The sequence below is a fragment of the Electrophorus electricus genome, chromosome 8 (genome assembly GCF_013358815.1).
Source record: "Electrophorus electricus isolate fEleEle1 chromosome 8, fEleEle1.pri, whole genome shotgun sequence".
NCBI classification, from domain to species: domain Eukaryota; kingdom Metazoa; phylum Chordata; class Actinopteri; order Gymnotiformes; family Gymnotidae; genus Electrophorus; species Electrophorus electricus.
Genome location: NC_049542.1, coordinates 22,516,100 through 22,528,739, shown reverse-complemented (window position 1 = coordinate 22,528,739; position 12,640 = coordinate 22,516,100). Strand labels below are relative to the sequence as shown.

Here is a 12,640-nt window from a genome sequence, read left to right as displayed (position 1 = left end):
ATACTATGTATGGGACTATGCAGCCCTGAGTTTAGGTTTGAGATCCATGTACCAGTATTATTGTCATGTTGAAGACATGGAAAGAAACAGATTTTGTAGAGAACAGTGTAACTTTGCTTTAGGGGAAACCTTTCCCTAACATACAGTATTTGTTGCAACTCAAATAGTTAATCACACTGCTACTACTGTGAAATAGGTGAATTATGACAAAGACATTCCCCAGAACCTCCTCATATGAGTAATCAATAAGGATGACACGTTTTTGAAATAATGCCATATGGTTCCAAAGGCTGTGAAAAGAAGGAGAAAATGAGAAAGATCAATAGCCAAATAATGAAAAAGTACACATTTTTGGTTCCAAACTGCTTGTAGCTATTAATGTTTGGATTAATGTTTGGATGGGTACAGTTGATATTTCAATAAATGAATCCATACCAATTTGCAGTAAAAAATTTATTGCTTTTCTTTTGAAAATAAATTGCACAGCTATAACTAAAACATGAATGGCACAATGATTGAGAATTTATTTTCTTTTAAGCTTTTACAAGCATGACAAAACAGATCATCAAGAGGATCTGACTAAATTATCTTCATGTGGTTAATTCACAAAAGTAATTGAAATTCAACTTGTGGCTTTGAGAACTGAAGAAATATTACTTTATGTTGCAAGGGGTAGCTTTGAAGGTGCATTATATGAGATTTTTAAAAAAAAAGTTTAAACTGCACCAAGAAAAGATTCATAATTGATTAGCACTAATTAAAAGCCCCTAATGCCATTTGTCACAGTTGTTTTTAGTTGTCTGAGACTCAGACAAAGAGGTTTGACTTTGATTGCTAATATTATAAATGTGTTCATTGTTTCAAATGGCAAGAATGCACTGTTTACACAGAGAAAAGAAAAAGTATTAAGATGAACTTTTGAAATAGAAAGCTGACCTTTATTCCTACATAGAGCACCTTTAAGTGGTCCCTACTCTGACAAACTCACTCCTCCTCCGCCTCTTTCCACACACACACACACACGCATACACACACACACACACACACAGTTTTGAAGGCCTGTCAGAGAGTAGATAAAGTGCTGACTGTTTATGCACCAGGATAGTAAGCTACCTGGCTGACACAGCAATGTGTCAAATGGTATCAATCAGAAGAGCTTTTAAACATACAGCATGAAACCTAAACAAGAGATGATGGTGCAGCTAATGTCTTTCTTATAATGCAGAGAAAAGTAGAGTCAGTTCTGGATGATACAAGTATTTCAAAAGCAAAAGAGTAGCTGAGAGGAAGCATGTGGTGAACCTGATATTTCAAACAAAGTAATTCAAGTTTAAAAGGAATAAGAGGTTTGAGTGGAGGTTTGAAATGCCGATGGTAAGGTCACAAAGGTATGTCTCTAAACATTGCTCAAATCAACATGATCTTTCCATTTCATTCTTCAGTAAATGTTTTCACTCAAGTAATTTCAATTTTAATATAAAACCAATCAATATTACAAAAAGGCTTGTTTAGTCTTACTGAAAATACCATAATATCTGAGATTACACTGGACAAATAAGATCTCTTGTGCTGCTGGCAATCCATTAAAAATGTATAAAAAAGCCATTATATATAAATACAAATATGTACAACACAAGCCCTTAAGGGAGCATAATTATATCTTGCTTGTACCTTTTTGTCAAGTGCCATAACCACAGAACAGCAGGGCAAGAGGATATTCTAGAATCTATCTAGCAATGTCTGGTCCCAATAAGATCCAACAGACTTTCTTTCACGACATGTCGAGACATTAGGTTGATGTAAAGGAAAGATATAGGGATAGTGACAAATGTTTGGGATACATTGACTCAGTAAAGCAGTAAATCAGAAAAATGCAGTAGCTGCCAGAAAAACCCAAAATTGGAAGACTATCTGCAATTCAGGAGAGAAAACAAGGCACAAATAGTTACCCTTGGCAGAGAATAAGAGTGGCTCATAGATGACCTGATGGCACAATCAGAAGCAGTAAATCAGCGGCTTCAAGGTGGGGAAGCAGGAGAAGGAAAAGCTCTTTTTTGGTTGGGGCACTTAATCCAAAGATCTTCAGTCAAGCATCAGTGAACAGAAACTCTAAATCAGATGTTATGCAATTCCAAATAAAAGAGAGGCATGATGGATGAGAAACAGGGTATTCCCAGAGAGTTTGTAGAGTTGCTGCACTCATGATATTGAATGAAAATTAAACCCTCCTTGCATTAATTCACCTTTAACAGATTTTAGATTATTCCCATGGTGGCCCAGAGGCTTTGGCCATATTAAGGTGACACAAATGCCGGATAAATCCTCTGGTTCTCCAGGGATCCCATCAGGTGAGTTCACAGGCAGACTGAATGTTGTGATGAGAATGCTGAGCTATGGGTCTCATCCTTTCCCTTTAGCCTCTCTAGTTCCCTAATACTCTCTCATGTTCTCAATCTAGTACATAGGACCTTTGACTTGGGGGCCCTTAGGGTTGTACTCCACAGGCCCGCTCATACAATCAGAGGGGTAGCAACGGCCATCTTTGCCCTTTTGTCCAGCGGGCCCTGGAGGTCCAGGAATGCCAGGGATTCCCTGCTGACCAGAAGGGCCTGTTGGTCCCATCTTACCATAGCCAGGAGGTCCAGGAATACCTGAAGTAAAGAAGAGGTTAGATTTTGGGGGACAGAATTAAAGAACACAAGCAAAATCAAAGAAAAATATCATTAAGAGCATAAACCAAAGATATTTGACCCAGGAGGGCTGGATGTACCCTCTGGATCCTATATGACATGCTCCTTTAAATGTTTATCTAAACTCTACCTGGAGGACCTGGTGGTCCACTGTCTCCCATCTCTCCCACACCTTTGTCTCCTTTCTCTCCCTTTACACCTGGTGGGCCTGCAGACACATCCAAATGGAACCAGTCATTCCAGTGAGGTATTTACCATGAGCTCAGGGAGGCCAGTCTTTATTCAGGGAAACACAGAGGCCACTGCTGTTCTTACCTGCAGGGCCAAGTGGTCCCTGTCTGCCCTCGCGCCCAATCTGGCCTGGACGGCCCGGCATGCCAGAGGGTCCTGGCAAGCCCGGGTTCCCATCTTTACCTGGTGGTCCTGGTCGGCCAGGGGATGCTACCATCTCCACTGGCATCTGCATTCGTGACATGTAGTAGGCCATTCGCTCTAAGGAGCAAGCAGAATTCAAACACGGGCTCAGGCATTCAAAAACATATGTGAGAAACAAACAAACAATCTCAACTTCTAGGAAAAAGAAAAGCTTTAATTTATCCTGAAGGAAATTTGTGGGCATGGTTTGAGTGAAAGACAGCTGACAGCATAGGCTCTCTCACCATCAAAGATCTTTAAGACCTGTTGCCTGATGAAAGCTCTTATCTCATCATAGTTAACAACACCCTGAGTACAGAAGAAATAAAAAACAAAAAAACAAAAACATAAACAAGCCTGCTTTGTCTGGATAAACTGATTACCCCCATATTCCACTTTTACAAAATGACTCCTGTTATATTTATTTCAATGCTTCTCACTCACAGACTGCTGATTAGCCTTACATCATTTCCTGGGGCTCCTGCTGGCCCCGGGGGCCCTGCCTGTCCAGGGGTTCCAGGGCTGCCTCTCTCCCCACGGGGCCCTGTTGGTCCCATAATTCCTCCAGAGTCTTTAGAAGAGTATCCCCCTCCACCAGGGGGGCCAGGACGGCCACGCTCTCCAGGGGGACCTCTCAGCCCTGGGGAGCCTGCTTCACCCTGACGAGATGAGACATAGGTAATTAGGAGCCAAACAAAAAGCAGATAATTAGGAATCAATTACCCTAAATAAACCAGATGACCACTGATGTCCATGAAAGTATTTTTGGCTTGCATAACATAACAGAATATTCAACATATGCGGCAATATTCACTTTACTTTGTGTGTAGTTAGAGAGGTAATGCATAACCATCCATGTTGTATTACAGTTAGCAAATGCAATATTCAGTCAAATAAGCTGGATCTACACTTTGGATGTACTTGTTAGGGTGTATTGTTATGAAATTGCCCTCCCAACACTCCATTGCAACTCTCTAATCTCCAAGGCAGAGCTGGTGAACAATAACATCCTCAGAAGCAACAGAATTAACAAGAACAATCAGCTGAGTCTTTGCACACTAGTGCCCCCTTGTTGTGAGCAAGAGGGAACCACAATCTACAACTGCAGCTGCTCAATGCAGCTGTATAGCTTTCCAGCTGATCGTGGTGCCGTCACTAGGTAGATATGGAGAGGTGCTGCTCACTCATGCCAGTGAGGCAGCGCCCAGTGAGGAGAGGGTTGGGCAGAAGGCTGAGCTCACTTTGTCCCGGTGCACAAATTTATCAAGCAAACTGGTGTCACAAGTTTTAGGCATCATCATGGCCCCACCCAAAAAAATGGCAGACAAAAAAAATAATAAAAAAAAATACAGACATACCTTTTGTCCATGTACACCAGGATCTCCTGGCAAGCCTGGTGCTCCCTGAGAAACAGATTAAGGAGGTAAATTAAAAAGAAGGTTTACTGAGTTTTAATCTTTGTGCAAGTGGACCAGCTGCTACACTGACCGATGAATAAGGATGTTAATAGTGATCTAACAGGCTCACAGGATCAGGATGTGACCACTCAGAAACGTGACTTACATCTTTTCCAACTGGCCCATCATTTCCGGGTTCTCCCTGGTAGAAATTGAAAGAGAAAAAATGCAACATTCAGTTACTCCCAAGTGTTAATGCTGAAATGCAGGGGTTAAAGTATGCCCCATGCAGAAGTGTAATGAAATGAAAGCACAGACCATCTGTCCTGGATGTCCGGGTCCCCCAGGGGGACCAGGCATGCCTGGCAGCCCTCTCTCTCCTGCTTCGCCCCTGTCACCTTTAATCCCCTGCACGTTGACAGAGGGACAGAGTGCCCCGGATTAGGCTAGATACCAGCAGAGCAGGATATTATTAACACATTAAACAGATTTGTTTATCTGGTTTACTCACCATGCCAAGAGGCCCAGCTGGTCCGGGTGGACCTGGGGGACCTGCAGGACCCTGCAGCGTGAATTACATAAATCATTTAATACCAAATAATTTGTACTCTTAGAGGATTAAAATGTAAGAATGCAAGGATGGAATTCCTAAACACTTACCAGATGTCCTGGTGCTCCTGGTGGTCCTTGAGGACCTGGTGGACCAGGATCACCCTGAAAGCATGGGTCAAAAGAAGTTAAGTGCAAATCAATCACACAGCAAAGAAAGGTTTCATGGTTTTGTAATCTAATACTTTGTTCAGGTGCAGTTTGTGACTAGCCTGAGTGCCAAATCCTCTGGTCAGATATGGCAGAGCTTACCTCAAGCCCAGGTCTTCCTGCTGCCCCTATGGGGCCCTGAGGTCCAAGATCTCCCTACAAAATACAAACCGGGAATGGGGATGAATGAGAGAAAAGAAGCAACAGATAAAAGGTATAGTTTTCATGTGTTCTCTTAATCTGCATGGAAAAATGTGATGAAAGGAAAACAGCCTTCCCCACCTTTTGTCCTGGGAAACCTGTATGTCCCTTTATGCCTTTGAATCCCTGGTGAGAGAAAGAATATTGTTATCAAAATACAACGTGCAGACTCTCAAGAAACAAGCCATCTGTGAAGTTTAAATTTGTATGGTTTAGAAGGTTTAATCCTAATATCCAAACGATGGTATTACCCTTCATTTATTACTGAAGAAAATGTCCACTGCTTCAGCTGCTCAAAAGTCAGTAAACAGTGAAGAAAGAGAAAAATATGTGTGATTTGTGCTTATACCGGTATTCCCCTGAGTCCAGCTGGGCCAGCTGCACCTGGCTCTCCCTGCATGAAGGAGAGAGAGAGAGAGAGAGAGAGAGAGAGAGAGAGAGAGAGAGAGAGAGAGAGAGAGAGAGAGAGAGATTTGGTTGCAGGTATGCATTCACATATTACATGGACCTCACAAGCAATGTGATGATGTGTAATGTTAATGCAGTTAATATTCAAAAAGCAAACTATAAACATATAAACTATGGCAAATTATGTGTCTTCTGACCCGTGGCCCTGGCTTTCCATCCTTCCCATCAAGGCCATCTGTCCCAGGAGGACCCTAAATGGGTACAAAGAAGTCAATTACACAAACACATAAATAAAACACTGACAGTTACAGATTTCTTGTGGGCAGATGCACTGTAGATCTTCACTAAGCACTTTTCATGGACTCTGTGCCAACGTATGACTATTCCCTCGAGACTGTGGTGCTGGCCTTGGTCCTAGCCTCCCACACTCGTACAGATGCTACATAAGCTGCACAGATGCCACGGTCTCAGGACTCATGCTGGGTCTTCGAGAAGCTCCCTCACCGGTATGCCTGGGCTTCCTGGAGGTCCAGGGGGCCCTAGAGGGCCTTGTGGCCCCTGTGCCCCAGGGCTGCCCTGTGGAAGAAGAACAGAGAATTAAAATTAAGAGAATCCAGTTAATCCCAATATATAGGTGTGATGTACAGCATAGCAGGTATACATATCGTCTTTTGTATGTGTGTACAAGTGTGAGAGCAAATGTATGTGTAGACATAGCGTAACAAGCATATCCAACCATATTCAACCATTTCACTGCGAGTTATACTGTGTATGACTATGTATGTGACAAATAAACCAAACTTGATATCCACAGTGTCCCATATTATGTATTATGTATTAGCATCATATATTTTGACTACCAGTGAGACACACTGGCCATACTGTTACTTGCCGGCTCTGCCTTTGGCCCTGGGGCTCCAGTAGGACCAATTTTTCCTGGGAAACCTGGTGGGCCCTGAAAAGAAACTGAGCTGTTAGCCCAGGAAGATCCACAGGAAAGCAATATGTAGAGAGTAAAACCTCGATAATTATTTTCTACCTGCTGTCCTGGGAATCCAGGTGGTCCTGGGAAGCCCTACATTGAAACAAAATTCCAGGAACCACTTTTACTGTGTGTTCTGTAACTGAAACTCTAAGAAAGCTCAGACAATCCACTTGGGACTTTTTCCGGTTTTGTTTTGCAAGTTATAAATACATGTTGAAAAGAAACACAGCACCTTTGATATTTCACACAAAAGCAGTATCAAGAGATGTAGCAGATGTAAAAATTCTTTCAGAACAAAAAAGCTGTTTGGTAACAACTGTGACCCTCTTTCTTTCATACCTGATCCCCCTTTGGTCCCATGGGTCCTGATAATCCTGCTTCCCCCTTGGGACCCTACAAGCACATGAACATATGGAGTGTTACAGAAACACTGTAAAGACAACACAGACGTGTTGGTGTTCTTGCGAGCCCAACCCAAAACTTCTATACAATCTATAGAACTGACAGATGAGTACAAACAGATGTGCATGAGCGTTTTAATTGTGGTGCTTTTTCTTACAGCTGGGCCTGGTGGTCCCTGGTAACCCGGAAGTCCTGGTGGGCCCTGCAGATACAAACCAAAACTGTCATGCCTCTTTCCCTTTACCATCTTGCACAAGTTGCATGAAGAAACAGTACCATTAGGAGATGCTGCTGAGATATGCTACAAAAAGAAGAGCTCTCACCGACTCTCCTTTCTGCCCCATGCCACCTGGGCTGCCTCGCTCTCCTTTCAGTCCCTAAAGAAGCAGACACAGGGATAGGTTCATATAACCACACATATCTGGACTCTGAACCCATCCAAGTTGCAGCTTGTCTCAGTCAATATCCAGTGTAAATCAATCCAACACATGAGAACAAAACAACAATTAGTTTAAGTCACGTAAAAGTCATGTAAAACATGTAATCAAAAAGGCATGTGGCATAAGTTCATGCAAGAAGTAAACATTACTTACAGGAAGCCCAGGTGGTCCCATAGTTCCTGGGTATCCAGGAGTTCCAGGTGGGCCCTGGAGAAAAATGGAGAAAAACAATTGCTGGGATAATAGCATTGCTCAAAGATGTTGAAAATAGGTTACAAGTAGAATGGAAAATCCTTGGAATGTGAGCATTTCAAAAGTCTTTGATCTTCAGTGCATTCCCCCGCCACCCCCCATCAGCCAACAAAAGCAAATGATGAAATTACGTACTTGTTCCCCTTTTTGTCCAGGAAGCCCATCTGAGCCTCTTTCACCTTGTTGACCCTAGTTTGTAAACAACAATTAGAAGCAATGGATCAGAAAAAGGATGAACAAAGTAATGCTCAGTGCAAGAACATGACACGTATTCATGTCACATGGAACTCCTGTGTAGTGATGAGCTCACCAACCAGTTTCAAAGTGCCTGTTTACAAGTGTCCCACACAGCTTGTGTTCTTCATCATGATTTGAGCAGATTATATTGTTGCCCACAGACTGCCTTGTAGTTCAGATCACATTTCTGTGAGCTTGGTGCTAATGCGTTTTGCTGGATCTTGACACCATCTCATTATTTACTTCCTAAGCGAGGTCTGGTAATGAGGTGAATAAATTATTGATTCATTCTCTCTTGTCATCTCTCTTGTATTTCCCATAAATAAACAAACGATGCTGATATTACCTTTATTATTAAGGGGCAAAATGTGTCTATTGGCTATTGGAGATGCATAATGAAAGATTGTGCACCTGTGCTGAATCTCAGATGGGATTATCCATTAAGAGTCTCCATGCATGGATACATCAGTGGCAGCTAGAGTATGATCTGCAATGACTTGTGCAAAGAAATCAACATGAAACTCCTTACTGCCCTTTTAGAAAATGCCGGAAGTCAAGCATGTGTCCCAAGTCACAAAGTTGTTTATTTTTTCAGTTACCTTTTTTTCTTAAATGGGCTTGAAATTTAAAAAAGAACCAAAAACCTACTGCATGGAGATGAAGCGAGAGGCAGTGTGCAAAGTGTACAGCTACTTCATGAAAGTGTGGATTACTGATCTTAAATGAGTTGCCAGGCTACACTCAGTATTCAAAACTATTCTCCACGCTGGCAAAGGCAAAACGAATTGCACTGGACGACTGCAATTTTTGGCAGCTTTGTATTATAGTCCACTAAAAGCTGACGAGCCACACTGCCTACATGGTTCAGTAATGTGTTTAGTCAATCTGCAGATCAATGGTATACAAAATACCATTGGGGAAAAAATGCGCTATGATGTCCTGCTGTTCTGCTTTACTCTGATAATGGCTAGAAGAGAAACAGTGATAGAAGAGACCAACTGAGCAGTTTTAAAAGGTTAGGAAGCAGAGTGAGGCAAATTGGAGGGTGCAGACAGTGCCCATGTGGCCCACACCTGGGACACATGCACTGTGTAATCTGGCTCAGACAGAGCGTCTTAATGAACCTATCTCGCTGCTAAAATGTGGCACTCGGAGCAGAGTGAGACAGGCTGTGAGCAGTGTGCCCTCACCGACAGGCCTCGCATTTGTCAGAGCCAAGTAGGAAAGTGTGAAGAGAGCCTTCTTTTCTCTTTTTAACATTCTTGTGATTACTGACAGTGTCAGATAAAAAAAAACAACAACAAAAAAACAACCTTTATCAGGAACAGGAGCATGGCAGAAAGATAGAACATTTCTTATGTATTCGTGTACTGTATGTTGTGTTTGGCTGTGTCTGTGAAGGGCACAGTTCACTTACGGTTAGGCCAGGTGAGCCTTGAGGACCAGGGAAACCAATATTACCCTAAGGAAAGAGTGAGGTTAGGGTAATTGTCTGCAAACACTAAGTAAGGAAATAAATAAGATAAGATTGGAAAAGGATGGTAGGATGGAAAGATAAAACAAAAATAATCTCATCGGACATAGCAGGGTGTCCTGCTAGTCAAATGCCCAGTCTAGTCAACTGGCTTCATCACTCACTGCAGTTTTAAAGTGTGACAAAAGAGGGCTCTGTGGTCTCACTGTTAAAAGCTGTAGGGGTTCTTTCTTTTGTTTGTTTGTTTTTTTTCATCTTGCCTAATTGAAAACAGCGAACCTGAAATGAAGTAGCTCATGTAAACAAGCAGAACACAGGGCCCAAATGTTAATGGCTGTGTCGAGGCATGAAGAGGCTCTGGCATCTGTGTCACTGGTAAAACAGGAACGCTTTTGCTCACGGCGCCGTGTTTGTACCAGAGACATCTGGTCAGTGGAAACCATAGAGGCAACGAAGACAAAATAAATAATCTTGCTTTGAGGGAAAAAAAGAATTCCCAGCCTCCTGTAGTAAGATCGACCAGTCCAACTTACGGGGCTACCAGGAAGACCAGGAGGGCCCCTTTCACCTCTCTCACCCTACAAGAGAGAAATCCACAAATGACACAGAGGGCAACACACTAAACTACTAAGACAACACAAACATATTCATATACTGTATACCAGCAAGAGAATATGGAAATGTAGCAAGCAATATATATCATAAAGAGAAAACAATATTCTAGAATTCTCTCCAACATTCTAATAACTAATGAGCTTCTTGCTCACCGGATCTCCTTTGATCCCTGGTTGCCCTGGGATACCGGGTGTCCCTGGCACACCTACACAAGCATTGTTGCTGTTTGTCTAAAAGGGATTAAACAAAAATGGACTGGGGTGACTTTAGGACAAGGCAGTGGCCACTTCTCAGGATGGAAGGGACACTGTGATTAAAGAGAGCATCCAGAGAGCTTTGCATATACTCACCGTCCCTCGTGGTGGTTCCTCCTTCTGTAGCTTCTCTAAACACTGAAAAGCCAAGCAGAGACTTTTACAAGCTTATTCACATACAGCTGCCAAGGAATCAAACCTGCACAGTAGCATATCAAGTGTGACCACAAGCCAATCCAGATGATTAACTAGGCATGTGGGGGCAAAAGATTATGCTACATATCACTACTTGTGTCACCAATGCCTTGATAATGCATGATACTGCACATTTCAAGCATAATATCAGATAAAGAAAAGTTAAAATGGCCAAGTCAACAAAACCCTGAATGAGCCCTGCTACTGAAGCCCCCCTCACCCTCTCACAGTCATCCAAATCAATGACGCCGGGCTTGCCCTGTTCTGGCTTCTCAGGCTTAGGGCCAGGCACACCGGGTACACCAGGTACGCCTGGCAGGCCCTGGGAGCAGTCCTCACACTGCACCTGCAGCAGAGCACATTCAGCATCAGTCATACAGCGGGGAGTCTCCTGTGTACAGAACACGGTGCTGCAGAACAGCCAAACCGAAGGAGCAGGCACATAATGGCATGTGAGGTCACTGCATGAAGAGGGCTGAATGGAAATACTTTATTTATTACTCAATGAATAGGGACACGTACATGACAAAAGTGAATCTTTGTACTATGTTTGAGCATTTAGCAGAGCCTAATAAACAGAAACTCTGTATGTGTACATGCATGGGCACAACTGAAGTACCTAAACACCATGCTGAACTTCTAAAATGATAAAAGTTGGATTTGTAAGAATTTTACAAAATTCTGTTAGGCTCATAATTCCATACAATGATCTGATCTGATTTTTGTAAACTGAGGCATTCTAATTCTAATTCTAATTCTAATTCTAATTCTCCCTGACTAAAACCTGACTAAAACAGCCTGAAGGACCAGCCTGAGGACCATGTAGAGGATAAGACCTTTGCAATAAAACCCAGGCTGTTGGTTCAAATACATGCAATCAGTCTTATGTTGTTGCTAACCTTTAAGTCAGAGGAAGTATCATCCTTTAGAAGGGGATTCTGAAAAATGGAATTGAGAGAGAAAGAGATGAGCCATGCAGATGCAGCATGGCTGGCTAAAAAAAGGAGGGTTGCAACATCACAGGCAATGTTTACTTGGTAGATGTACTTGTTTGAAACATCTGGCATTTCATAAAGATCTGAACAGCAGCAATATGTTTATGTATTTTATTTAAATTTCAATATTAGGAATAATAATGTAGGAATATTTCATTTGAAACCAAAATAATGCCTCTAAAATAATGTCTTATTTTTTAAAGAGATGATTGAAAAATGAGTAAAACATTTTCAGAAAAAGAACTATTATTTTTCATTAATCACTATCATTCATTACTATTATTTACTATGTTTTTTTTTCCCATTACAGTTCGGGAAAAAAGTTTTTCATAACACACAGCAGTTTAGGAGGTCATACAAATCACATAAGCCTACTAAGATTTCCAATAACATCATATTCAAAGGACCAAAATCACTACTCCATATCCTGTCCCACTCATGTAAACAACACCAAATATGCAAATAAACTGCAAACACAGGCAACAATGTTAATATGGGTCCTTAAAGTAAAATAATTATTTTGGCAAGGTGGACTGGCAATAGACTAAAGAACCTGCCAGCTGGGTGGTAATAAGCCAGGTGTGTTCAGTCACGGTGCATGTATGAAGTTCATATTTCATCTGTCAGTACTAGGTGGTCTAGACATGTGCATACTACTTCACAGTAAAGACCAGTGGTGTGTGAAGTGATTTCACAGTGGGATCATTTGCAAGGAGAGAACCTGAAAATTATAGTCTACTTCGTGCGATATCCACCCAGTAGTTGGCTAACGTTGCCTAAACCGCTGTAATCAGCAGGGGCTGTAATTTTGGCTTAGCAGCGATGTGATCTGCAGCACCTCGGACTATAGCTATGTTCAATTATAGGATCTCAAATAGTATTGATAATTACATATCAAGGCGGAACTATGGATGTATGGATA

General features: G+C 42.0%; 1 protein-coding gene across 6 annotated transcripts in view; it reads right to left on the bottom strand.

Moving 5' to 3' along the window:
- Nucleotides 1–438: 438 nt before the first annotated feature.
- Nucleotides 439–12,640, bottom strand: part of col16a1 (collagen, type XVI, alpha 1) — a 51,436-nt gene continuing 39,234 nt past the window's right edge. For all 6 annotated transcript variants that reach the window (XM_027010119.2, XM_027010124.2, XM_027010123.2 and 3 more), the window contains 28 exons: nt 11,623–11,661; nt 10,944–11,069; nt 10,625–10,666; nt 10,427–10,504; nt 10,193–10,237; nt 9,603–9,647; nt 8,084–8,137; nt 7,850–7,903; nt 7,580–7,633; nt 7,414–7,458; nt 7,194–7,247; nt 6,909–6,944; nt 6,762–6,824; nt 6,374–6,445; nt 6,067–6,120; nt 5,811–5,855; nt 5,543–5,587; nt 5,363–5,416; nt 5,162–5,215; nt 5,013–5,063; nt 4,820–4,909; nt 4,668–4,703; nt 4,463–4,507; nt 3,569–3,763; nt 3,350–3,413; nt 3,006–3,182; nt 2,821–2,898; nt 439–2,651 (listed from right to left, as the gene is read on the bottom strand). In XM_027010119.2, the coding sequence (XP_026865920.2) occupies nt 2,455–2,651; nt 2,821–2,898; nt 3,006–3,182; nt 3,350–3,413; nt 3,569–3,763; nt 4,463–4,507; nt 4,668–4,703; nt 4,820–4,909; nt 5,013–5,063; nt 5,162–5,215; nt 5,363–5,416; nt 5,543–5,587; nt 5,811–5,855; nt 6,067–6,120; nt 6,374–6,445; nt 6,762–6,824; nt 6,909–6,944; nt 7,194–7,247; nt 7,414–7,458; nt 7,580–7,633; nt 7,850–7,903; nt 8,084–8,137; nt 9,603–9,647; nt 10,193–10,237; nt 10,427–10,504; nt 10,625–10,666; nt 10,944–11,069; nt 11,623–11,661 (1,992 nt within the window). In that variant the 3' untranslated portion in view covers nt 439–2,454. The remainder of the gene's footprint in view (nt 2,652–2,820; nt 2,899–3,005; nt 3,183–3,349; nt 3,414–3,568; nt 3,764–4,462; nt 4,508–4,667; nt 4,704–4,819; nt 4,910–5,012; nt 5,064–5,161; nt 5,216–5,362; nt 5,417–5,542; nt 5,588–5,810; nt 5,856–6,066; nt 6,121–6,373; nt 6,446–6,761; nt 6,825–6,908; nt 6,945–7,193; nt 7,248–7,413; nt 7,459–7,579; nt 7,634–7,849; nt 7,904–8,083; nt 8,138–9,602; nt 9,648–10,192; nt 10,238–10,426; nt 10,505–10,624; nt 10,667–10,943; nt 11,070–11,622; nt 11,662–12,640) is intronic.